Raw genomic sequence first — 26,858 nt, forward strand, 5'->3', positions numbered from 1 at the left:
AGAGAGAAATGAGAAAATGGAAGAGAATAAGAGAACGAGGGAAAGTTGTGCTTTGGAATGAATACAAATGCACTGTTTATAGTGTGAAAAGATATGAGGAATGGTCCATGGAAGAAACCCCACTTTACGGTTTCAACAAAATCCATTCTTTGAGAATCTCACTTTCAAGCCTTGCGAAGGGGATTTGATCAAGGAAAAGTGACCTTCATCAAGCAACGTGCATCCGTTGCATTCGGAAATAGATTTAGGTTTTATAACAATCCTCGTATATTACAAAAGATAAAAAATGAACGAAAGAGATAGAGAAGAAATATTTTGGGTTTCATAAGATGTAATCCATCAGAATTGGTATATTAAGTTATATAAATTAGTCATAAATCGAGAAATTCAACACACAATGTAGTTGGTATAGTAAGTTATATGAACCAAGGACACTTAACATGTATTACAGATTTTTCAATCACAAAATACGCCCATAATCCTTGTTGTTATCATTGTATTGCGCTTACTAGGTCATACGTGTACCAGGTATTCATGAGTGCTCTACATCATGCCAAGATCTCATGCAAATGTCCCTACTTGACACTCATGTAGGTGATTTCATCAAATGTATATTGCAAATCATACATCATCCGTAAGAGATATAAAGAACATTAAAACTTTTGTTTAAACTAAAATTTTTTCACCACATAGAACTTTAATTACAAAATTTAATCAATAATGCAATCTTTATCACTTTCACACACACACACCATAGGAATGGATATATTTGATTTAAAATCAAATATGTGCTATCAAAACTAACAAGTGTCTTGTTTTCACCCATATGAACATTATTCATAGGATCTCCAATCACAAAAGTTGGGTTACCATCACTTGTTTGCTTGCAAGTGGCTTAAGTCTCATTCCCCTCGATGTTTTTAATATCATATTTATTTCCAAGGGTTTTGTTAGAGGATCTGCTAGATTATGTTCTGACTTCACGTAATCAATGGAAATATTTTCATTCTTTAGCAGCAGTTCATTAAATTTTGTCTCAATTGTATATTTCTTTTCTTTCCATTGTAATTCTTGTTTTTAGCTATAGCTATTGTCTATTGACAATCGCAGTGTATTGACACTAATCGGGTTGGTTTCATTCCTAGTGTAATAATTGTTTGTCTGGCTGATTTTCATGTAATCGCACCACCCTTAAGTGTAAATACATAACCACTAGTAGACTTTGTCTCATTTGAATCAGAGACCCAGTTAGCATCATTGTACCTTTTTAGTATAGTGAAAAATTCACTATAATTAATGGCATAATCCATTGAACCTCTTAAGTATCTCATAAGCCTTATAAGTGTGTCTAGTGTTCTTGATTTGGATATTAAGTGTACCTACTTAGTCTATCTACTATATAAGCAATATAAGATCTAGAAAAGTTCATTAAATGCATTAAGCTCCCAATTATCTGGACATACCTCAGATTGAGAGATAAATTTTTCTTTATTTTTCATTAATTTAAATTTAGTATCATAAGTGGTACTCACTGGTTTGAAGTCATAATACCTAAACTTCTTAAGAAGTTTCTCAACGTATTGTTCTTAAGATAGTGATCGATATACACTAGTAAAAAATTGGGTTTTTACAGCGCACATTATGCCACGGTTCAACGAAAACCGCAGCATAATGGTGCGCGGTGGCAGTTTTGTAAATAAATCGAACATATATGCCGCGGTTCTGCTCCAAACCGCGGCATATACTCCAGTCAACCATTGCCTTTGACGGCACGTATGAATAAAAAATTAAATAACAGAGTATATGCCGTGGTTCTCTGCACAACCGCGGCCTATACCCTGCCAATTTATTGCAGGTGCTGACTGGGTCAGAGAATTTGAAAAGTTACAGGGGGTATATGCCGCGGTTCTCTGGGCAACCGCGGCATATACCCCCTGTAACGTCTCAACTTCTCTGCCAGTCAGAGAATTTCAGAAGTTACAGGGGGTATATGCCGCGGTTGCCCAGAGAACCGCGACATATACCCCCTGTAACTTCTGAAATTCCCCAGAAGGCAGTTGGGGAGACAGTTGTGTTGAGGACGTTACAGGGGTATATGCCGCGGTTCTACGAGCAACCGCGGCATATTCTCCTATCTGAAATTAATTTAATATGTATTTGAAATATTTCGAGGTATATACCGCGGTTGCCCGCTGAACCGCGGCATATAGTTTGAATATAATTTCAAAAATGCCATTTAGGATTATTTATTTAATCAGTATATGTCGCGGTTGGGCGTGAAACCGCGGCATATACCTATATTATACCGCGGTTAAGTAGTGAACCGCGGTAGATTCCCCCGTTCAGAGTTAAAAAACAAAACTTGGAACAGTGTCGTCTTCCTCGCGCGTTCTCATTGTTTTCGCGTTTCTTCTTCCTCCGAACCACCCATCATCTCAGATTTTGCGTTTTTCACCGTTTAAACTCAAAATTGTTCGGTCATTATTCATTTTTGACGATAAAAACGAGTTTTAGCCGATCAAAATCGGGATTTCGTTGCGTTTTTCACCCTCTCCGCCGCCGTTGTGTTGCGTTTTTCACCCTCTCCGCCGCCGTTCCTCTTCCAGGTATTTATGTCCTTTTGCATTCTTGACGTGATTTCTTCATTAGTTTTTGCATAATGCTATAGTTTTGGTAATGTATGAAGTTTCTATAGTTTTGGTAATGTATGGTATAATTTTTGCTTTAATTTTGATAATGCATGAAATTGTTATAGTTTTGGTAATGTATGGTATGGTTTTTGCTATAGTTTTGGTAATGTGTGTTGTAGTTCTTGTATTATTTATAAACCTTAAAATATTATTTATGTAATATTTAGGAATATGGATCGAAATTGGATTAATTTACCACGTATTAGTGCTGAGTACGAGAGAGGTGTAGAGGAATTTATACAATTTGCGCAACGTAATGAGGGGAGAACTGATGATGAAGTGAAGTTTAGATGTCCTTGTGTGAACTGTTTGAATGGGAGAAAGTTGAACGCAACTCAAATTAGAGAACATCTTATATGTGATGGTTTTCTAAGATGCTATACAACATGGATCTGGCACGGCGAAGAAATGGATTTTCCCACTGACTCTCAAAGTGTAAATGTTACTGATTCCACCATGGAAGAAGATCGACCGGATGAAGACAAATTGGAGGACATGATCCGCGATGTTGGAGCAGAAAATTTTGCCAAAGCTCATGTGTATGAGACGATGTCGACTGATGCAGAAACACCTTTGTATGTCGGTTCAACTAAGTTCACACGTTTATCAGCGGTGTTAAGGCTCATGAATTTGAAGGCGAGCAATGGATGGACTGATAAGAGTTTTACAGAACTGTTGACGTTGTTGAATGAAATGTTGCCAGATGGAAATACACTGCCCACTCGTAATTATGATGCGAAGAAAATTCTTTGTCCAATGGGTATGGAGTATAAAAGGATACATGCTTGTCCCAATGACTGCATTTTGTATAGGAAAGAGTTTGAATTTTTGACAAAGTGTCCAAAATGTGGCTTATCACGATACAAGTCAAAAAACAATAGTGAAGATAATGGTCGGATAGAAAAAAATGGATCTGCTTTGAAAGTAGTTTGGTACCTTCCAATAGTGCCCAGACTTAAGCGTTTGTTTGCGAATCCCAAAGATGCTAAAAATCTTAGATGGCATGCAGATGAGAGAAAAATTGACGGGCTGCTTCGTCATCCAGCTGATTCAAAGCAATGGAAAAATATTGATCGACAATTCCCCGAATTTGGTAAAGAGTGTAGAAATCTTAGGCTTGGTTTAGCCACTGATGGAATGAACCCATTTGGTAATCTGAGTACCAATCACAGTTGTTGGCCAGTTATATTGATAATTTACAACTTATCTCCTGCATTGTGCATGAAGAGGAAGTACATGATGTTGTCTATGATGATATCTGGTCCAAAGCAGCCTGGAAATGACATAGATGTTTATCTAAGCCCACTAGTTGAAGACTTGAAGGTTTTGTGGGTTGATGGGGTTGAAATATTTGATGCATTCGCTTCAGAGACTTTTATGATGCGTGCAATGTTATTTTGCACCATTAATGACTTTCCTGCTTATGGTAATTTGTCAGGATACAGTGTCAAGGGTCATAAAGCGTGTCCTATATGTGAAGAAAACACTGCAGCTCATCAATTGAAACATGGAAGAAAGACGGTGTATCTGCGTCATCGGAGATTTCTAAAACGTAATCATCCATATCGAAGGTTAAAAAAAACATTCAATGGAGATCAAGAGAGGGACGAAGCACCAAATCCACTTACTGGCCTTCAAGTTCTTGAAAAAGTTAATAAAATACATCATGTATTTGGGAAAACATCGAAGAAGTCATCTGTAACGACCCCTTGGAAGAAGAAATCAATATTCTTTGATCTTCCATATTGGTCAAAGTTAGATGTTCGACATTGCATAGATGTGATGCATGTAGAAAAGAATGTGTGTGATAGCTTGATTGGTACATTACTCAACATTCAGGGAAAGACAAAAGATGGAGTGAATGCTCGTTTGGATTTGGTTGACATGAATATCCGAGAAGAGTTGGCACCCAAGGAGATTGGTAAACGTACTTATTTGCCCCCTGCATGTTACACAATGTCTAGACAAGAGAAGATAAGTTTTTGTGTATGTTTAAAGAGTATCAAAGTACCACAAGGATACTCTTCAAATATGAAGAGTTTAGTGTCAATGCAGGACTTAAAGCTTGTTGGCATGAAGTCTCACGATTGTCACGTCTTAATGCAACAGTTGTTACCGGTGGCTATTCGTGGAATTTTGCCCAAAAATGTTAGGCACACCATAAACAGGTTGTGTTCATTTTTCTCGTCAATATGTAGTAAAGCCATCGATCCTACAAAGTTAGATGAACTTCAAGGCGAGATTGTTATCATCTTGTGTCAACTAGAGATGTTTTTCCCTCCATCTTTTTTTGACATCATGGTACATTTACTTGTTCATTTGGTTAGAGAAATCAAGTTGTGCGGACCGGTATACTTAAGATGGATGTATCCTATTGAGCGTTATATGAAGATTTTGAAAGGGTACGTTAAAAATCCATATCGTCCTGAAGGTTCGATGATTGAAAGGTATATTGCTGAAGAAAGTATCGAGTTTTGTTCAGATTACATGACATCAACGAATCCAATAGGAGTTCCTCGCACAGCATGGTTGAATAAATTTTCTACAAGTAAAAGCATCCGAGGTGTCAATGTGGTGACAAAAGATCGCGAAGAATTGTTGCAAGCGCATCTTTATATATTGAACAACACAGATGAGGTGATCCCTTTTTTGGAAGCACACAAAGCCATTGTTAAGAATAAAAATCCAAGACAATCAGAGAAATGGCAATTGATGGAGCATAACAAAACATTTATGTCTTGGTTCAAATCTGAAATTGACAAAGAGCCACATTCTTCTGAAACTTTATTGTGGCTTGCAAATGGTTTGAAGTTTGATGTCATGTGTTGTACAGGTTATGAAGTCAATAATTGCACATTCTATACGAAGACTTTGGATGATAAAAGCACAGTACAAAATAGTGGAGTCAGTTTAGAAGCTGAGTCACTTCAATTTTCCACATCAAAAGATCAATCTCCTGTACTTGGATCAATGAGATATTATGGTATAATAGAAGAGATATGGGAGGTTGATTACACCAAGTTTTCCGTTCCATTGTTCAAGTGTAAGTGGTTTGACAATAAGAGTGGTGTGAAAATAGATGACTCGGGTATGACACTGGTTGATTTTCGCAAGGTGGGTTATCGAGACGAACCTTTTATCATGGTACATCAAGCATCTCAAGTTTTTTATGTCAAAGATCCTGCGTCTGACCATTGGTATGTTGTTCTTCAAGGCAAAAAACAAATTGAAGTTAACGAAGACAATCTGATTAATATTGATATTGCTGACAACCATTCATTTCAAACTACAACAAATTTGGATGACCAATCTGTAGTTGACGATGATGTACATGCAATTCGGTCAGATCATGATGAGGGAATATACATATGATGAATCCATATCTTTATGTATGAATTTTCAATTTCTGTACTATTACATGTTTTGTTAATTTATATGATATTACATAAGTCTTGAAAGAAAATTTAATGTTGTTATTTATTTTGACAGATATATGGCTGATCATCCACATTCTTCAGGGGATGAGGCTCCCCCAACCAGATCCACTAGAGGACCCACTAGGATGAAACAACTATTAATGAGGAAAAATAGTGGTGAAAGAACTCCGGTGAATGTGAATGTCACCACGGGTGTGGCAACTGGCCCCCATGCAGATGACTTCCGATCATACCTTGGAGTAGTGGCACGTGATAGGATTAGCATTCTCATTCCATCTTTTGATCATGTGTCCGAGGGTGATCGGAACATTATTTGGCAAGATATATTGGTAAGTTAGTTAATAGCATTTGAATTAAAATTTGTTTATATTGATAATTTTGTACTTATACAACTTTATTATGTTTTTTTCAGATGACATTTGACATTCCAAATGTCCCAACACTTAGAAATAAGTGTTTGTCAACTGTTGCAGAAAATTTCAGAAACTTTAAAAGCAAGTTGACATCAAGGTACATCTTTGGACACCTTAAACATAAAAGTCCATGTAGTTCATATAAGTCCATTGATGAGGAGACTTGGCGGGTTTTTAAAGAGAGTCGGATGTTAGAGGAATGGCAGGTTAGTGTAGTTCATATTATTCAATTCCTCATTAACAAATATATATCATATGAACTGATTAATTAATGTGTATGTGACAGGCAATTAGAAGCAAAGCACAAGGAACAAGTGCTAAGAACAAAAACCCCCACCTATTATCTCGTGGTGGGTATAGGAAGCTTGAGGAGAAAATCCTCAAGCAAAAGGCAGATGCTATACCACCATCTCAGAGTGGTAGCCCTCCTCAGCCTCCTTCTCCACCGTCTAGACATGAGAAATGGAAGTTGGCCCGTATGCGACCATCGGGCACCTACTCTTCCGACACTGCACGAGAGATTTCTGAAAAAATTGTAAGTTATCACTGTTCCTAAAATAATAAATATTGTCATTATACATACTACATTAAACTATTTAAAGAATAATGGTGTTTTCAGGACGCCTTGGTTGAGCAGAGCTCCCAAGGCCAATTCACTCCAGAGGGTCGCTAGGATATTCTTGCTGCTGCAATTGGACGACCTGAGCACCCTGGACGTGTACGTGCTGCAGGTCCTGGAGTAGGAATTACAGATTATTTTGGGAGCTCTTCTCGTCAGCCTTCATATTCATACAGCGATACACAAAGGATGACAGAAGAGATCACAAAAAAGGTCCGACAAGACCTTATGCAGGAGATCAGGGCCGAGGTGAGGGCTGAATTCCAGATGCTATACCAGGAGCAGTTTCAGAGCATGCGCCCGGTGCAGTCTCCTATAGAGGAACATGTTATCCCTCCCCCTCCCACAGGTAAACTTAATAAACATTAATGTGCAATTATTTCTATCTCTTGTATAATCTAACATTTACTCTGACAGGGAGAAGCGGCAAAGGAAGTTGTTCCGCATCAGCCATCCCAGAGGATGACATGGACGATGGTAGTCCATGTCTGCTATACATTTTAGAAGATACTGAGATGGTGCTGATAGCTCGTGGAACAGAGTTTAGGTCAGCGACTGTATGTCATGGTATGCAACTATTAGAGGATGAGGTGAAGGTCTCAGTGGATGAAATGATCATGCCAGATGCCTCGGTTCCACTGTCCACGGAAGAGATTTTCACTGTGGAACAAGCATATAAGTCGTTTATCACTTGGCCTAAATTTTTGGTTAAACCAGTTTCTGACCCCTCGGTATGAAATTCTTCTTTACACTTCTCAATTTTAAAGGTTTTTGATGTCAAAACTTATCTTATCTTTTCATGTAACAACAGACGCAAGCACAACAGAAGATTCCTCTATCTGAGGATGACCCTCTTTCTTCATTGCATCTACTTGCTGACATCCTTGATGATAAGCCTTTGGAGGTTCAGTATGATGCTAATGTATTTGGGCATGGCTCTGAGGTCCCAATATACCTTAATAGCCAAGATGTCCATGAGCTTGCGTCGGGAACACAAGAGTTGAATATTTCAATTATTCAACTATGGACGATGTAAGTCTATGACCAATTATTTATATATAAAATTGATTTATATATCAAGTATCCTTATATCAAAGTTAATTTTTGATTTCAGGTATATGTCTGGGGTCACTAATAAGTTGGGGCGTTCTGATGATTATGGATTCATTGATCCCCAATCAATTCATCAATCAAATGATTTTGAGCATATCAACATGAGTCTGATAAGCAGTTTTCGAAGGGGCAAGAAAATATACTTTTTGCCTTATATATCCGGGTAAGTCAACTTTGTTAACATAATAATGTTCCATATGTGATTTTAATATTTAATAGTTACGTTATTATGAATTTCAGGCGCCATTGGCAACTTCTTGTTATGTCTATGCAAGACAACTATGCTTTGTGGTTCTGCTCATTGCACAGGCCTCCTCCCACACAACTCAAACAAGCAATTGATTGGTAAGAACCTCAATGTTTGGACTTTCTTTGTTATATAACTGAATGCTAAAACCTTTTTTTATATACAGTTCTATTCCAGCAAGTATGATGATGGACGGGAGATCAATTGTTAATAGTAGAAAGATTGCTTGGATTTCTCTCAAGGTTTGACATATGCTAAAGTCATACTTTGTTATAATTGTTTTATAACAAATGTTATTCACTAACTATTATCAACTGTGATGATATATTGTAGTGTAACAGACAAAATGGGTCATATGAGTGTGGATACTATGTAATGTATTGGATGACCCATATTGTTCGTTCTCACATCACAAGTCGCTGGGAAACGGTAATATTTAACATTAACAAATTTTGATTTTTTAACAAATGTTGAATTCATATACACTAATTAAAATGAATTGTCTTTTGTAGAGATTCAAGACTACTACACCAGTTCCTGAGAAGTCACTATTATTCATTAGGAACGCTGCTGCGAAGTATATAGTTAGATTATACAATAGCTCATAGATTTAGATTTAAACAATGCATTTGATTAGATAGAATTTTCTTAGACTTTGTACTTTATTTGATGTTGAAATACATTTGAACATGTGTTTGTTATGTTGAAATTGAATTTCTGTACATGTTTTTATATGCAGGTCTGTTTTTGTGGTAGTGGATATCACAAAAACAGACCTGCAATTTTAAAAAACTGCAGGGGAATATGCCGCGGTTGTAACCACAACCGCGGCATATAGTGATTCGTTTTTTTTAGTTTTTTTAAAAAACGAGACATATGGCCGCGGTTTTGACACTAACCGCGGCATATTCTACACTCTTTTGCCGCGGTTCAACCGCGGCATATAGTGTCTTTTTTTTTTTTTTTTAAAAAAAATGGCTTTAGGCCGCGGTTCCCTCGACAACTGCGGCATATTCCGCAACCTATATACCGCGGTTAGAACTGCGGCCTAAAGTGTCTGACTTACTACCGCGGCTGAATATGCCGCGGTTCAAGAACCGCGACGTATAGTGAAAATGAACCGCGGTAAAAGCCCCTCGCTGCACTAGTGATATTATCTCCCTTCTTAAGAAATTTTCTTAATAACAAAACAAAAAAATTTATATCAGAAAATGTTTCCAAACAGATTTTGAATATTATTCATGAATTTTTTTTACACACAAATATCCGCACAAATAATCAATATAGTTTATATATATAAATAAATGAAAGTCAACAATATTTATTTCCCTTATTTTTATCTGCAATTAGCTAGCAGTGTTTTGATTATTCTGGTAAATGAAAAAGATTATATTTTGCTTATCTCTGAGCCAGTGGAGTCAAATTCAATAGGTCCACCTGATGGTGCTGAGATTAGGGTTAAATGCATGTACTTAAGAAAATTGAATTGGTATGATTGCTTCTTGACCTATCTTAGATGAGGGAGCAAACGTTCCAACTTTTTAGCATTTAACCCAACTGTATATTCCATGCATAGTAAACTACACAAATATTTATGGATGCAATGTTAAAATGCTTTTTCCTACTTTCCATATTTGGAATTTTGAGAACTGTAATTGGGATTGACAGTGCTTAGATTTTTGTTGCTAAAAGTATATGACTTTGTGATCACCAACCAGTTTTTATTGGTCCTACTGGTTATAATTTTTTAACTTTAAACACAATATATAAACAAAACAATGGTTAACTGTACCTGAACAACTTTCTTAATTTGTATTTATCATTAAATTATATAGCTTTTTACTTAAGCAAGGAAATTTGGAAATAAAATGAATTGTCTACTTGCAAAACTCATTTTTAAACAACAATATATAAGATAAATTTATAATATATAAATTATATAAATACTTTTTTACAAATTAATTTTATATAAATAGCTTTTTAAATTTGAAATTCGATTCTTAATATTTTATTAGAATCATCTTAAGTTTATTTTAACAATTTTTATTTTTTAAGTTTATGTGTTAATGAGCATCTTTAATATTTAATTTTATATTTAATATTTAATATGTATATAAATAAATGTAAATTTTATCTTTTAATCCAATTTTGTAATGTTAGATTAAGTTTAAAATCTATTTTATAAAATTTTGTCAACTAGTTTTCTTAATTAAAAGAGTAATTTCATAATATATTTTAATATGATTTTTAATATTTAGTATAATTCGATTTGACTTTTTATAGAGTTTAAAGTCTAATTTAAAGTAAAAAAAATTTAAAACAATAAAGATTCGATACTAAAATTACTTATTATACATATTTTCTTAAAATTAATAGTTACTTTTTTAGTTAATATTTTTGTGTAATGTTGAATTCTTGAATCTTAATATCCGACATAAAGATTGAAAAGGAATAGTAAAAGCCGAGAGATTCAACTTCAAAACCTAACTTTTTATATAAATTGCTCCTGACAAAAACAAAAAAAAAAATTGTATAAATTCCTTCTTCAAAGTAAAAAAAGTTAATTTTTTAAAAAATAATATTGAAATTACAGCCTTTTAGGGTTTATGAACGTTTTGTTCCTATCAAGGAAAAACACTTGTTTAAAATGTGTACAACTTTTTTAAGAAAACAAATGTTTAATAGATTAGTAAAAACCCAAAAGGATCTGTTTTCTCAGAAAAAAAAAACATGAAAATATTTTGTTTCTATCCTTTTACAGGTGTACCGTGTTGCAAATAAAAAATAAAAGAAAAAACCTAAGGAAGAAGGTACGTGGCATTAAAAATTCATCTGTAAGGAATAAAGACAAGTTGTAAAAATATATTATTAAGATACTAAAAAGTTTATAACATCAATCCTCCAAGGTATATGCGCCGTGTTCCAAAAATAATTAATTATTTTAAAACAATATATTTTAGATATACATGTGGTCTAATACTAAAAGGATTATGTTTTTCTGGAAAAAAAAAATGTAGTGACTATATAATTATTTTATTTATTATTCTCAAAAAATAATATTGATAGAAAATGAAAAAAAAAAGTGAATTTTGTATGGGTAAAAGTATATATATCATTTGCTGTTACCCTTGGATTGTGACAATAACTTTCAGTAGAAACATTTTATTTAAGATTTGTCAAATCAAATATATAATTAAGTATTACGTAAAAAAATGGGAAAGAAAGTTCTTTTGTAAATTCAACATTGTGATCCAGTAATTTTCTGTAAAGGCCCTTGTTTAGTTGTTTTTTGGGTTTTTTATTTTCTGCAATTGATAACATCGTTAAATACAACTAGTTTATATTTTCTAAAGAACGTACTAATATATTGTTATATGATCTCATTTAATGAGCTTACTGAAGTTCAATTAATTCACTAAAAATACCTAACTTTTACATGCATGGATTAAAGATAAAATTTAAATAAACATATAAATATGGACAGTTTTTATTTTCTAAGTGAATTTTGTAGTGATAATTTAGAATTATATTATAATACGATCAAAACACATATAAATTCTTTAAAAATTATATATAAAATTAAACACTTATTATACTAAAAACTTTAATTAACACTCTAGCTAGTTAGTTTTAAAACTACCAGTTTGTGATATATATCCCTAATTTCGATTAATAATGTCAAAAAAGGAAGAAAAAAATGAATTTGAAAATTAAAGTATATGGTTCTGATGAAATTAAATCTTGATGTGGGTAAGTTAGAAATTAAATCTATTATGATGTCTCTCCTTCATTGATTTTTATTAAAGATACTATTTATATTTTTTATTTATGTAAAACTTTATGATGTCTCTCTTAAAAAAAATAGTTATATAAATTAAGAAAATTTAAAAAAGAATGTGTTAGAAGATCTGATATGAATTTGGTTGAGTGAGTGCTTGGTGTTGATGGAGACATTGGATGAAGAGAGGAAATGAATTGGTTAAGTTAATTTGGAACGTACTATTTCCGGTTAGATATGCAAAGGGTTATGCCGCGATCCGCGTTTCCAACAATATCCTCTCTAAATTAATGGCATGTGGGAGCTGTATATTTCTGGACCAATCTACCCTTCTTTATTCTGCACTTTAAGATTTTATATGATCTTCATGCTCTTATTTTATTTATAACCAGATCTTTCTCATTTAAATAAAAAGTGAGAGTTTTGAAGAAAACAATTCCTAATTGAAGTTAAGACATAAGTCCTCTTCTTATATTTTAAAGGTGTCTCACTCTTCTTATAGGAAATATTTTTTATTCTAAAAACATGAGATGATTTTTGTCATATCTTTATAAATTACTTTGCTTTGCTATTTTTAAGTTAGGTGAAACTTGTGGATATTATAAAATATATTGAGATAAGTTTGTTTAATTGATAAACAAAATTAAATGTTTTAATTTTTTTTATAAATTCTTAAAGTTAGCATCTTTTAATTGACAATGTTTTAATCACTACAAGAAAAATCACAGTTATATACAACTAAAATCCGTATATAACCTCCAAAATCCGTATATAATATGATATTACATACAGATTATATACGAACAAAAATCCGTATATAAAAAGAGCGTAGGTAAATTACATACGGATTTTTCCGTATATAATTATATACGGAAAAATCCGTATATAAAATCTGTATATAATTTATATACGGAAAAATCCGTATATAAAATCTATATATAATTATATACGGAAAAATCCGTATATAATTATGATTTTATAAAAAAAAATAAAATAGATGATTCTATTGCAGTCAATAGTTAGAAGTTTTATATAGCTGATAATGATAAAAGTCAAACAGAATTGCCAAATGTTCAAATAACAACTGATTATTTTTTACAAATAGAATTCAAAAAAATAAATACAACTCTTATTCTTTAACAATCTCTTAAACAATTACATTAATAAATCTTACAATGTGTTACCTATTCAACACCCACAATTTTAATGTATATTCATAATAAACAAATTTATTAATCTAACCTGGCCCTATGTTAAAGCCATTTACAATGATAAAAGGTTTTTCAAACCACTAAGATTAATCGACATAAATAAAGCTTCCAACACACTATCTTCAAACTGAACTTTAGGGGCTGTACCACAGATGCTAAAGTAGCATTTGGTCACTCCAAACCTGTCCATTTAAGACAGAAAACTATTGAATATATAATAATAGCTTTAGGCACCATAAAGATCCATGAACAACAAAACCATTGAATATACAATAATAGCTTTAGCCACCAAAAACTGAGGGAGTATTTTGGCAGTAGGTTTATTCTAGGTTAATTAATTTTCTATTTGTGCCAGTTTAATTACTATAATTAAATACTTATTCCAAAAGTAACTAGAATAGAGACAGTAACGATTCTTATCCCACAAAATAAAATTGGCTTTACTTCGAACATGAATAAACTACTTCCTCCACCCCATAAAAGTGGTATTTTCCAAATCACTCGTAAATAAAAATATAATAAATATTCTAACATCTTATTTTTAATATTTTAAGATCGAAAAATAGTTTTAGATTCGAAAAACATATTCTAAATACCCATCCAAAACAAAAGAGAGAAATTTTCAGAAGATAATTTTAGATTTAAAATTACTTTCCAAAATACTTGTTTCAAAATTTTGTCTTTTATATTTTCAGAACACAAAAACTGAAATATAAAAAAAATTATTAAACAAGTATTTTGAAAGATATTTCAGATCAAAAAATACTTTTCAGAACATCCTGTTTTGAATTTTTTTTCTAATTCTAAAATGAATTTTCAAATCCTAAATTTATTTTCAAATAAAAAAAATCTAATAGGAAAAATACCGCAAAGCAAGATGCGATTCCTGTTTGTCTTAGCTCAAAAGACTACACGAAATATGTGACTCATAATATGCAATAAAATAGGCTTTTGTTATACATGTGCAACACAAGTGATTATACCAGAAAATGGACTTCACGAAATAAGTGACTCATAATAGACAAGTTAACAGAGTAACTGAAAGGTGAAAACTAAAAACTTCAATATAAATTCTACAAGATAGAAGGGACTTACTTGTGAAGAAAGAGAAATATACCACAAAGTAAAAATGTGCCAGCAACAAGAATCCAACCAATGAGGATCAAGCTGCAGTCATTAAAAGAACATGATTTAATGGCTGGTGATTAGATGGGACAAACTATTGAGAATTACAAAGTCAAAAAATAAAAAATAAATAGAAAAATGCTCAACTAGTTTAACTTACAAGTATACAAGACCTTGCAGACCAATATTGATAATACTGCAGAAAGTTGTGACCACAAAAACAATCACATGAGACGACAAAAAATCTTTATCATAGAGACAGAAACAAGTATTAAAACAGGATAAAAGAAACGTATAGAATCCAACAAATGCAAGAAAGAGCATAACAGCAGCAAGAATAACCAAAGCCAGTCTCCTACAGCACATAATATATAATTGTCAAAAAAATAAGACTTTTTAAAACCTTAAATCAAATCAAGATATCCAAGTGTTTATGGTTACACTTTCTTTACCAAAACTATGCTCTGATCTGGCAGACAGGAGTTTTTCAAGAGGCTAAAAGTCAACCCAGGATGCCAGTGTACGAGGGTCTAATGCAAGCTTCAGTTCTAAATAACAAATCAGATATATGATTCTAAAGACAATGATAACTCTTATGCAAATAAGCTCACTGACAAAAGAAGCAATTATGCATACAATAAATTAAAGGAATCACCTCATTATGGTCATGGAGTAGAAGAGGGGTGTTTGCCATAGGTGAGAATCCAATAGCTGGTAATCCAAGGTCACTGAAGTAGCGTGAATCTGTAGCTGCAGGAAAGACCTCTGGCCAATGGTCAATCATGTTGTATGCAGATGAGAATTTGAACAAAAATGATCACCCATAACATCACAAAGACAACAACATGGCACTATATAACCATCCTTTTAAAAGTCAGTTTATTCCAAAAACAATATCTATCCATGTCATAACCATTATCAAAATAGAAATCACACCAAACTCCCAAGCAAGTTAAACTAATATATAATCAAACATTGAAAAGCCCAATCCCCTTCCCCGAGTTCCTTGCAAAAATCACCACGGGGTTAGATTAATTTCTATAAACAAGCATTAATGGTAGATAAGAAAAAACCTCGGCCAAAGATATATCCTCGGATGAGTTCCTGCATCTGCAAACGCACTGACACCAACAACCTTGGTTGTCAAATACAGTGTCCTTGGAAGAAGTTGAGCCATGGACACCTTCAGTGTCTTCTTCCTTAACCTTGCCCTCATGAATGCCTCTAAACTTATTATCACCACCTTTTTCTTCATCCTTCTTGATTTTATCCCAAAATTTCCTTCATTCCCACTTCTCTTCCTTCCTGTCCTCAAAAAACCTAATTTTTTTATTCTCAGAAACCCAAATTTTCTTATCCTCACAGAGACGCAGATGATATTCTGGAACCCTAATCGAGTTCCACCGATCGTGCAGGAAGATTTGACGATGATGATTTAAGAAAATCGATCGTTCAACTCTTTAAGATAAATATCATCATTTTTATACAAATATTTGAACATAGAAAATTAGAAGAAAAAGGAAAAGGGTTTACCGAGATGCTTTTAGAGGGTTTTGAGAGCGGTTGAAAATGAAAACGAGAGAAGCTTATGTTGTGTGTCCCTGCGAAAAAGGAAAGTAAGAGGGTGAAGATGGTGAAACTTGCTCTCGTTGTTTCAGTGTTTATAACTTTATGTGAGAGTTATATGCAAGAAGAACGAAGAATGAAAGGAAGAGGAGAGCTAGAATGAAGGTTGTAGAGAAATGTGAAATAGAATTAAGGCTCGAGAGGAGAGGTCGAGAGAGAAGAGAGGTGGAATGAAAGTTGCAGGGAACAAAGGTGGAATTAGGGTTCGAGAGACGAGAGGTCGAGCCGTGCTTAGTAAATTCAATTTCTTTTTAAAAAATGATTTTTCAGGTCCGTATGTAACATCGGTGTGTAATTTTGTTTTTAAATTCGTATATAAATTCTGTATATAATACTTACATTACATACCGATTATAATCCGTATATAATTATCCGTATGTAATGTAATTATAATATTTCTTGTAGTGAATTGTTTCAAAGTTTTTATAAATTTTAAAACTATTATTTTAATTTTTAAGGTAATAAATTATTATAATAAATTTAAATTTCCTTTAAAATAATAAATTTAAATATTAAAAAATAATTGTGTAATTACAAACAAAAAATTAGATATAGTATTTGTAACTTGTTGTGATTAGATATAGTATTTATCACATTAGAATTATTCCCTTGTAATGAACTTTAGGTATTAAGGGATAACTGGTTTGTTTTTATTTAAAATTTTAAGGGCTCCTTTATGTCCATGCTTTATACAAGGAATTGATGTAAATGGCCCGTAGGTTCCATATTATTTGACTTAAAATTAAATTAAACTAAATTCATCAACTAATTTAACTTCTTGTTAGCCTTTCAGCTAAAGATTGTAGTTATTACTACCAGCTTGTAAGAGTAGTAAATATCCTTTAGTGCATCAATTCTTATACAACTATTTTTAGTAATTGTTCATGGTCCTGTATTTGATCTGCCTCTTTTATGCGACTTTTTTTATGCACTATTGTATCCATCTAGTAATTACGTGTACTTTTTTTTTTTTTCATGAAAGAATTGGCATGTGAAAGGGAATGCAGTAGGGGTGAGGATTATCGCGTCATCAAACTCACGATCACAGATTTCAATGTAGTAATTGTGCCCTTTGTGTTGTTTGTCTTTTCCTTCCTTTGTATACTTTATTCACATTTGGTTTTCGTAAAATAGACAAAGAAAGAGCAAGCCACTGTTGTGGAGTGCAAAGGCCATGATGCTGCACGGTTCCACAGCATTGATCATATTCATGGGTAAAGCAGTGTTTTCATGTATAGTCTCTTTTTGAGTGCTCACTGTGCTTTATGATTTTGTTTTCTAATTTAAGTTGGTTCTTAGTCTGTATAACTTTCTAGTTAAACAGTGAGAATAATATTATTTTGAGGAAACTACATTTCTATAATAAGGCAACTGCGTAGGTATAAGTTATAACTTTTGGACTATAGTCAAGTAAATGAAGTCAATCTTTGTGATTGGATTCTACAAGTATTTAACTATAATTATGTTTACAGACAAATGAGCTTGTTGCTGTTTAGCATGCCAATGGAACAGAGCAGCTTATAAGAAACACATAATTAGATAATCCACAAGTTATTATCTAGTTTTCCTATGGTCCTCGTAAAGATTATTTTCTATTTTAGATTGAACTATTACTCACTATAGTTTCACACAAATTGGATTTTAGTCACTATTTCCCACTCATCTGGGTTTCTTAGTCCTTATGGTTTCTACTCATTAGGTTATTTCCCCCTATTTGCTGTGAAGGATTTTTCATTATAGTTTGCAATTATTAAACTACCGGTCCCTAAAAGACTAAAAGTTCAAATGAATGAAACTACCTTTTGTATTTCAACCTGTATTTAACATGAGTGATTATCAGTAATTGTCTGTGTTAGATTAATTTTTGTCTATTTATCTTGATTCTTTGTCTTCTGTTGGCTGGTTAGTTCTCTTTCAGAGCATGTTTGAATTTTTCACAGATTGAAGTTCTCACTCATTTACATTTTTCTTCACTTTGAATTTTTTATGATAACAAGTTCATTGCTGGCATATTCCACTTATTGTTTGCATCCATCTTTGAACAGTTGGGGTAAGGATATCACTGGTATGGTTGAACAAAAGGATGGGAAGAAAAGAATCTCTGTTTCATTCGAGTGTGAGACACTGAAAGCCGATAAAGCAGCAGAAGACCACATCAAGAAATTCGTGCCAAAGTTAGCTGGGATGGATGCTGTTGGTAAGTGAATGTGACACAAGTTACTTCACACCTTCCACCTTCAATAGTTTTTCCATGTTTGCTTCTGTCGGCTGTTTTTAATGCTACATCTCGTTTACCAAGACCAATGGCATCATGTGATTGGTGTAGTCAACCTCTCTTAGTATGATAAGGCTTTGGTTGGTTTATTGTTTTTAAATTTATCTTCTGAAGAATCCTTTTTATTTTATCAAAAAAAGGTTAAACAGTGAAGTAATGGAGAGATGCTCAAAAGAGTATTCTCACAGTTCTAAATTGTTGCTAGTCTTGGATGATAGTTCTACACTCATACACAATTGTGAGATCTTTGATAATTTATGGTTCTTTTCTTTGTTTTTTCCCTGTTGTGGCCTGTATATCTTTTCATGCACTTTGAATGGAGGAAGTGAAAGTGTAATGAAGAGACCAGGATTTGATCATGCCATGCAATCTGAACCGAACCATGAGGCATTCTTCTTGGAGTTGCACTTTGCTAAAAGAAACCAGCGTCATATTTCTTATACTTTCTTTTACTATTAATTGATTAAACCTGAAGATTTCAGCCTGTGGCAGGTTCTAGATGCTGTTGTATTTGATTACTGTGATATTTTGATTCTCATGATTTTTGCATGGCATGTACTTGCATGGGACACTTTTTTTTCTCTTTCACAGAATCTTGCATTCTTTTGGACCACCAAACTACAATTTTGATATTGAGAAGTGTGATGCATGCATGAGCTTAAGCACAAAGATACAATCAGTTTAATTTGTTCAATGCATTTTATTATATATCTGGACCAGTTCCTCACCCCTTGCATGCTTAGTGTTTTATTTGATGTTTGAATAATTGCAGTTAACATAGGAAAGATGAAAATTTCTGGGTTGGATTTTGGAGCAGAGGAAGATGAAGAGACTGAGTAGAAAAAAAATGATATTTTGTAACTAGTTTATGTCCATTAAGAGACTGAAAGAAAGAGTGAAATGACATGATTTGAGCAAATCATGCAGAACATTGTTTTGTAGAAAGGTATGAATGTGTGGTTTGCCTAAAAGTTCATCCTTAATTGAAGAAAATAGGTTCTCCATTCCCAGGTTCTGTATATGTCTTTAAATTGGATTATTGAAGTACACAAGGGAAGAATATACTCCATCTGAATGGATAAAAGATAGAAACAGGGCAAATTTAGAACAATAAACACTGTTAACTTATATAACCACAATTTTATGAGTGAACAACATTTACAATCCCCAGTGATAATTTTTTAATTATGAGTTTAATGGCTTTACATTGGCAGTATTTATCATAGTTCTACAGTTAGTCAACCTATCACGTGTCAGCAGTGATGTCATTTTTAAAGTAGTATTATTATAGAAGTAAACTAAATTATCATATTTTATATTTGTGATTAGTTTACCAAGTAAAATTATTTCACTTTCTTAGCATATAATTTATGTACTCATTTGGAACCTTTTCATACGATCAAAATTAGAAATTCGGGTGTCTATTGAGTGGATCAAAATGTTCCAAATTCTTATGAATTAATCATGAGTTAGTAAACCCTCTGGCATGTATTAAAGAAAATTAGGTTAATATCTTCTATAAGAAATTATCTAAGTCATTCTGAAAATAATATATTAATTAAGACAATTTTAATGTTATTAGTTTAATTATTTTTTACTTTTGATAAACGAGATACTTTAATCTTATAAAAAGTACTACGAAGATTATTATTCCTTTTATCATTATTAAAGTTGAAAATTGTTTACTTAATAAATTTGTGGCCTGTAATTGGTAACATTAATGTCAGATGCGTATATTTATGGCATAATGATTGATAAAATGGTCATTGATCAGAATCAGTACGTAAAATTAGTTTCATTTGACAGATACAGTGCAGTTTCAACTGTGTCCATGCAGTCATTGTCATGTTAAAAGTTCTCATGATTTTAGGTGGAATGTGTCGAGTGAAAAATACGTTATATCTTATTTTCTTACCTTCATTAATTATTGATTAATAATTTTTTTTTCTACAATTTTTATTTTCTGATTTCAGTTAATTTCATAGTTAGATAACTAAATACAAAGACTCTGTTCTTGTCTGACAAAAAAATATAAAGATGTTGTCCATGTTTGACTGAAAGTATGTGGACTAACAAAACAATTCAGTGTACCACATAGTTCTAAGTAAAGAACCACCTTCTATTTGATTTATTAAAAAAAATGTTGGCAATATTTATAATCAGTGGAAAATGCTGGCATGAGTTGAGACAGCAACATGAAGCATAATGCAATGTGGAGGTTTGAATCAAAAATGAGACTTATAGCTGTTGCTGAGCACAATTTCACCCTTGAGCAAACAGCACTGCGCTCAGCCAAATTCATGTTAAGATTGAATTCCAATCTGCCAAGGAAACATCACAATTTCAGATGAAAATTAGATAATGCATACAATGAATGAGTTTGTCTGTCTTCATTTTTTTCAAAAAGTGTTTTTTAAAAGAATATACATATTTCAGATTCTTTTGGGTGTTTGTCTAATCTGCTTATCTTATAAATAAACAGTTTCCCTTTTTTTTAAAAAAAAAAAATTAACTGTTAAGTGATTATCTTAAAAATATTTTCAAAGTCTAACCAAACTGGTCTAACATCATTCGTGTTGTTGGTGTGTTCTCTAATCAGATTTGGAGTTTCATCTTGATAATCTGCATAATAAAAATTCTAATAAATGTCAATGGATATTACCCAGATGAAACTTCAATTCTGATGAGAGAATAGTATCCATTTCTACAAACTTTTAACCAATAATAAACTGAAACACCTGTTAAAAAAGATAAGTTGTTGCTCATCAACATAACCAAAATTCATGAAAATGGGTCTAGTTCTCACATAGAACTAGTTTTTCATTCATAAAAAATGATAATTAAATATTACAGGAAATTATGGACTTCACAGACACAGGAAAATACCTGAGAATCATTAATATCTTACTCATTTTCAGATACATCCTCTGAATCAGACAGTGGTAACAATGTGCAGACCCCAAGCAAGTGACCATTTAGGCAGACATAATACTCAATATAATCTTTATGGGAACCCAACCTGCACTTAGCAGTTTGTGGAATCATATTGGCCTGTAGCATACTCCACAACTTAGCCTTACAATAGGGGCAAATCTCGGTTGGATGGAGCTGTGCACCTCTGTTAATTATCATCTTCTTAACGTTTGATGATGCAAACGACTTGAAAATTCCTCTGAAGAATCCTAAATCACCAGCTTCACCTTGGTCAATATGCTCACAAGGCTCAGACACATACAAAACATCATTCAGACACTGTGGCATGAGAAAGCTCTTTCCTAGTGTTTTAGAAAACCGAGTCTTGTTAACAAAATGACCAGGAACCTCAACATTATCGAACAAACCACCTTGTGTGCAACCAGAACAGAATATGAGAAGCTTCCCCAGAGCCCTCCAGTTCCCATCTGCACTGTGACTTCCACTGGATTGCAGATCAAGCATCATCTTAGGAGCTCTTGTTCTGCAAAACTCTTTCCATAAAACCCTCTTTGCAATATCATCAAACCATTTGCATGCACACGACAGTGTAGCAATTAGATTGGGGTTCCAATTCAAACGCTGAAACACCAAGAATATCACATCTTCACTTAAATGTCCCTTGGTGCATTGACAGCTAGCTGAATGTACACATCGATACTGCTTAGTGAGAATCATTTTCTTCACCTGAAGTTTACACAGAACACTCATTAGTTTCTTATTATTACTTTTTCCATGTCATACTTTAGAATATTCATACATATGACAAATCTTAATGACCAGATTTCTTAATTGTGCAATTCATGTTAATCAGGAAACATCAGGATATAACTAATGTAATGTAACCAATACTGAACTATGCAAACAATAACATCCAAAACGCATACCATATAACTAGAATTGACATCATCAAACTGCTTTCTAACATACTAAAAGTTTTTTCAAGAAAATATATGTTTTTCTCCCTCCCAATGCTCTGGTCTGTGGTGAACTTCATGAGTATATTGTTATTCAGTATCTTACTAGTGTTAAAATCTATAGTGCATGGATATGATATTTGTAGTAAATACAACAGAATATGTTAATTGAGCTATCTATGCTTCATAAGTTATAATCAATAAAATCCTATCTATATTTTCAAACAGAAAATGAAGGGTGTAAATTTCCATGGAAGGAGGAATGAACAACTGATGAAGCAATATTCATAAAGAATGAGGCATGAAATATAAACCAATAGTTCTTACAACAAAACTCAAATGCAGAAAACAAATATCATAGATAGAGGGGTATTTCAGTTCAAGCAACAGTACTGCAACCAAGACCAGCCTTAAAAATTATTCAAAATTCAAGCATCTAAGAGTGAAAAACAATCTCAAACCATACGTACATAAAAAAAGATAATTAAATGCATCAGACAAAGCTAAGCATTCCAGAGCTACACGTAAATGAAAATTTTCATTTCCCAACACCAATAACCCAATCTACAGCAGCCACGTCACAGAACAAAGTTAAAAGACATGACACATCTCACATGGCACCTGAAGCTTAACATAAATTCCTTAATCCTTACTACATAGACAAATCTAAACTCCAAAATGACCCTTCACTAGATTCCACAGAATCCCCACTCAAAACTAGAAATTTAAGAAAACCCTCCTTTCAAACGAAAAAGAAAAATAAAACTACCAAAAAAGAAGAGAAAAATGGATCGGTATCTAGAAATTAGATAAAAAAAAAATACAAGAAAAACCAAAGCAAAACAAACCCAGATTGTGACTCAGCTTACGGAACCGGCTTTAGCCATAACAGAAACAATGGTTTGCTTTGTGGGAAAGAAAAGGGAAAAGGGTATCTGAGAAACAGTAAAATCAAAAACAGACAAGAAGAAAAGTAGCAACTTGTTTGCAAAAGTGGCGTAAAATTATCTGTAATTTTCACCTCTGAGAAGGGACAATTCGGTCCACAAAAAGCACAGGGCAACACACTCAACTCGAAGCAGCAAAAATGCAAAGAGATAAAGAGAAGAGAAAGTACGAGGAAGAAAACCAAAGAAGATGAAAAAAAAAGCAAGAAAAAGAACCATAAACAGAAACATTTGAAGAGGAAAAAAAGTGTAATATATTTGAAGACATGCATAGAGTAACTGAGTGAGTACGGATTCTATCAAGGACAAATCATACTGTGAAACGTGTCAACGATGTCATCTTGGTCCAGCTGGCACAGCACGATTCTAAAGTAGCATTTCGAAGGCTGATTTTGTAGGGTATTCAAAATTCAACCAAGTTGTCTCAAACACTTTCTTCGAGTTTTTAAAGAAAAAGATTTTTTTAATAATAATTCAAAAAAGTATTCTTTTTATTTCCTCTTTACAAAACCATGAAATATAATGTCTTAATTACTCACTTTCCTTAATTTCTCATCAATAAAAGAAAAAGAAATGTAAGTGTGTGGTCTACTTAGCTCTTATTCATATGCACAAACAAGTTATTATTCAAATTGCTGAATAAGGAGTTAAATTCATCTTTTAATTGTGAATATGATATTCATGTTAAATAACTTTTTAAAGAGACCATGATTATTAATAATAGATATACCGTAATTAGATTGTTAATGAAAAACTCATTTTAAGATTTATAAATATAAATTTGGAGTAAAAAGATAGATTATATGTATTTATTAATTTATCTAAACTGTTAAACGTTAAACTGACTTTCACATTATAATGTTTTTTGAAAATATTTTTATGAATGGTTTAGATGAATTGTTACAACAAAACTTAGAATTAATGACAATTTTTAGATCTTTAGATGATTTAAAAACTTAGTTAATGTTGGATCGTTAACTTCGATTTTATATTTCAAAATCGATTTTACATTTAAGAAACAATTATTTTATGTTTTGTAATGAGAAAAAAGAAACAAATAAAAAAATAAATGAAATGAAATAGATAAAATAAATAGTTGGTAAGTTGAATAATTTATTAAATATGATGTTTAGTAAATAGAAAACATTATATAGGTGATAAAATAAAATGATTTAGTCTAAAAAATAGAAATAATTTATTGAATTGTTTAATTCTAAATTTTTTATTATTTTTATTATTATTATTATTATTTTATTTTAATCTATTGTTAAAGATTTTCTTTCATTTTCTTTAACCAAGACTAAAAAGGATAATTTTTAGGTACAGTTCACGTCTGCCAGGTGTCGCTTTCTTAATGTTTGGGCTTTCATTTTCAATTTTTTTATTTAGATATAATTGATATTGTTATTTTGTGTCAACTTGGTGCTTTATCTTTCAGCTGTCAACATTTTTTTAGTTTTTTAGCTAAATAAACACAACTTGCAATTTCTTTATTCTTCTTCTTGCTTTCTCACTTCTCTCAACCTTTTTTTCTTTCTATTGGATTCAATCAGATTTACAATTATGGCTTTATAATAGTAGATAAAAATAAAATATTGAAATTAGTCTCATTAGTTTCATAATTTGTTATTTTGTATTGGTTATAAATTATATAAATAATTTTTAAGGTATTTTATTAAGATTATAAAACTAAATCTAGTAGTATTTGATTAAGATTTTTCTTAAATTATAAGAATATGTTGATTTAAAAAAAAATACTATTCACAACGTGTCTTACATTAGTTGTTTTCAAAATGAAATGCTTTTAACTATAGTTAAAAAGTGCATTGATAAATAACTATGAAGGAAAAGAGAAAATAATGATAGATAAGATATGTAAGATAATGAAAAGGACAGGAAAAGGAAAGAAAAAGACGAAAATGGGCTTGTATTACGATTTTTCAAAAATATAAAACTCAATAAACTTAAATTATTTATTTAAACGTTAGTAAAACAAGTTAATTAAAATTATATTTTGGCCCTTTTAATAAATAAAAAAAACAAGCTTGCAATGTTTAAATTTATTTTCATTTTTGATTTTATAAAATTATTTTAATATTTTTAATATTTTAAAATTTAAAATTTATTTATTTTTAAATATTTTCTTACTTGAATAAAGAATGAAAAATAGAACAAAAAGAAACTAGCTAATTACAATTATTTGGAAAAAAAATTATATTTTTTTAAATGCTAACAGCATATAAATTATTATCCATATATTTAATTTAAAGTTAATCGTCTTTTTGCTACATATGCATACACATGTATTTCGATTTAACCCTACAATAATATCCAAATACTCACTATTAGTATTACTTAAATTTAATATTAAGAGAATTGTTTGACACTGGTGAAAATAAGATTGTCTTAGAAAATATTTACAAGAAATTAGAAAATATGTTATTGCTCTCTACTACAGAGTCATATTTTATATTTAATTCCTCCAAAAACTTTTGTTTGACTTTTGATTCCTCTAAAATTCCTTTTTATCCTTATTTTTTTATTTTTATTTTTATAAATATGGATACTTTTTGTTTTATTGTTTTTCGGAAAAAAATTAACAAGAACTAAAAATAAATTATTCTCCTATCACAGGGTAAAAACAAAAAGAACATACAAAAAAAAACTAAAATGAAATGAAAAACAGTTACTTTTTTGAAACCACGAGACAAAACATAGAAAATCAAATATTTACATATCATGTTTAGATCCTAATTTTCATATCTATCTGAGAAATTTGAACAAACTAAATATCTCCAAAATTTCAAGATGAAATGTTTTGGGAGATCAAATTACAAAAAAACGTGAAAGAGAGGTAAATAAATAAATAAAATATATAAAGTAAGTATATATAGATTAAAATACCAATAATGTCTAATTTTTCAAATGAGGTTTTAAATAAAGTATAATATGAATTTTTATATTTCTTTTCAAAATAAACCTATTAAAAAAAATGATGGAAATAAATCCACTTCTACCTTAATTTCTATAACTTGGATCTGTTGAGAATTTGAGTTTTCACGACCTGAATTCTCAATATAAAATAGCTTTTTACATCTTTTTTTTTCTTTAAATTTTTTTAGAAAAAATAGAAAAAAAAATCATCTCAGAATTCAGTTGTTGGCGATCACATGTTGATATGATTTTTTTTTTCAATTTAAATATTTAAAAATTGAGTCTATGAAGACCAAATTCTCAATCTGTAAACATTAAATGGGTCTAATCTGGAAATTAAGGTGAGAATGAGTTTAGTTGAGTAAACCTTTTTAAAAGGAATATACTTTTAGGAAAAAAAATTGTGATAATGGAAAAAAAAATGTAAAACATTTCTACCAAATCTCTCTTTTCATACTCAACTGCTCAAACCCATAAACCCAAATATAATTATTATGAAAATTAACCAAATTTACCATTGTTAATAATAATATCAGACTTAATAACAATATAA

General features: G+C 31.6%; 2 protein-coding genes and 1 pseudogene across 10 annotated transcripts; 1 reads left to right on the plus strand and 2 right to left on the minus strand.

Annotated features, from left to right (window-relative positions):
• Positions 1-13,373: 13,373 nt before the first annotated feature.
• LOC148193900 (uncharacterized) lies at positions 13,374-16,497 on the minus strand. Of its 5 annotated transcripts, none has more exons than XM_088095945.1 (6): positions 16,167-16,497; positions 15,707-15,938; positions 15,289-15,398; positions 14,794-14,829; positions 14,626-14,675; positions 13,374-13,690 (listed from the first exon to the last, which is right to left on the minus strand). In XM_088095945.1, the coding sequence occupies exons 2-6, from the start codon at positions 15,741-15,743 to the stop codon at positions 13,561-13,563; spliced, it is 363 nt and encodes a 120-aa protein (XP_087952071.1). In that variant the 5' UTR covers positions 15,744-15,938; positions 16,167-16,497; the 3' UTR covers positions 13,374-13,560. The 5 variants fall into 5 exon arrangements, with proteins under 5 accessions (XP_087952071.1, XP_087952070.1, XP_087952069.1 ...); XM_088095944.1 differs by having other exon boundaries at positions 15,707-15,953; XM_088095943.1 differs by having other exon boundaries at positions 15,707-16,022.
• A 700-nt stretch (positions 16,498-17,197) lies between these two features.
• On the plus strand, positions 17,198-19,544 carry LOC124848112 (uncharacterized). Its single transcript, XM_047325741.2, has 4 exons — positions 17,198-17,315; positions 17,394-17,473; positions 18,305-18,456; positions 19,307-19,544. Exons 1-4 carry the CDS (start codon positions 17,235-17,237, stop codon positions 19,372-19,374), a joined length of 381 nt encoding a protein of 126 aa, XP_047181697.2. The 5' UTR covers positions 17,198-17,234; the 3' UTR covers positions 19,375-19,544.
• A 1,088-nt stretch (positions 19,545-20,632) lies between these two features.
• Positions 20,633-23,604, minus strand: LOC148193901 (EID1-like F-box protein 2 pseudogene; annotated as a pseudogene). Of its 4 annotated transcripts, XR_015781795.1 has the most exons (4): positions 23,446-23,604; positions 21,421-22,194; positions 21,197-21,272; positions 20,633-20,855 (listed from the first exon to the last, which is right to left on the minus strand). The product of XR_015781795.1 is annotated as an EID1-like F-box protein 2 pseudogene, transcript variant X2 (transcript). The 4 variants fall into 4 exon arrangements; XR_015781794.1 differs by lacking the exon at positions 21,197-21,272 and having other exon boundaries at positions 23,446-23,603; XR_015781797.1 differs by lacking the exons at positions 21,197-21,272; positions 23,446-23,604 and adding an exon at positions 23,273-23,407.
• Between the last annotated feature and the right edge of the window lie 3,254 nt (positions 23,605-26,858).

The sequence above is a fragment of the Vigna umbellata genome, chromosome 8 (genome assembly GCF_029865625.1).
Source record: "Vigna umbellata cultivar VRB3 chromosome 8, Vumbellata_1.0, whole genome shotgun sequence".
Classification (NCBI taxonomy): Eukaryota; Viridiplantae; Streptophyta; class Magnoliopsida; order Fabales; family Fabaceae; genus Vigna; species Vigna umbellata.

What these genes read in the sequence shown, in the direction of transcription:
- LOC124848112 (XM_047325741.2), top strand. Translation starts at nt 17,235, where the DNA reads ATGAAAGAATTGGCATGTGAAAGGGAATGCAGTAGGGGTGAGGATTAT. An exon ending in AGCATTGATCATATTCATGG is followed by an intron (nt 17,474 to 18,304) that starts GTAAAGCAGTGT and finishes ATCTTTGAACAG; the next exon opens with TTGGGGTAAGGATATCACTG. An exon ending in AGCTGGGATGGATGCTGTTG is followed by an intron (nt 18,457 to 19,306) that starts GTAAGTGAATGT and finishes GAATAATTGCAG; the next exon opens with TTAACATAGGAAAGATGAAA.
- LOC148193900 (XM_088095945.1), bottom strand. Translation starts at nt 15,743, where the DNA reads ATGCAGGAACTCATCCGAGGATATATCTTTGGCCGAG. An exon ending in TACTCCATGACCATAATGAG is followed by an intron (nt 14,830 to 15,288) that starts GTGATTCCTTTA and finishes AACTTTCTGCAG; the next exon opens with TATTATCAATATTGGTCTGC. An exon ending in CTGCAAGGTCTTGTATACTT is followed by an intron (nt 14,676 to 14,793) that starts GTAAGTTAAACT and finishes TAATGACTGCAG; the next exon opens with CTTGATCCTCATTGGTTGGA.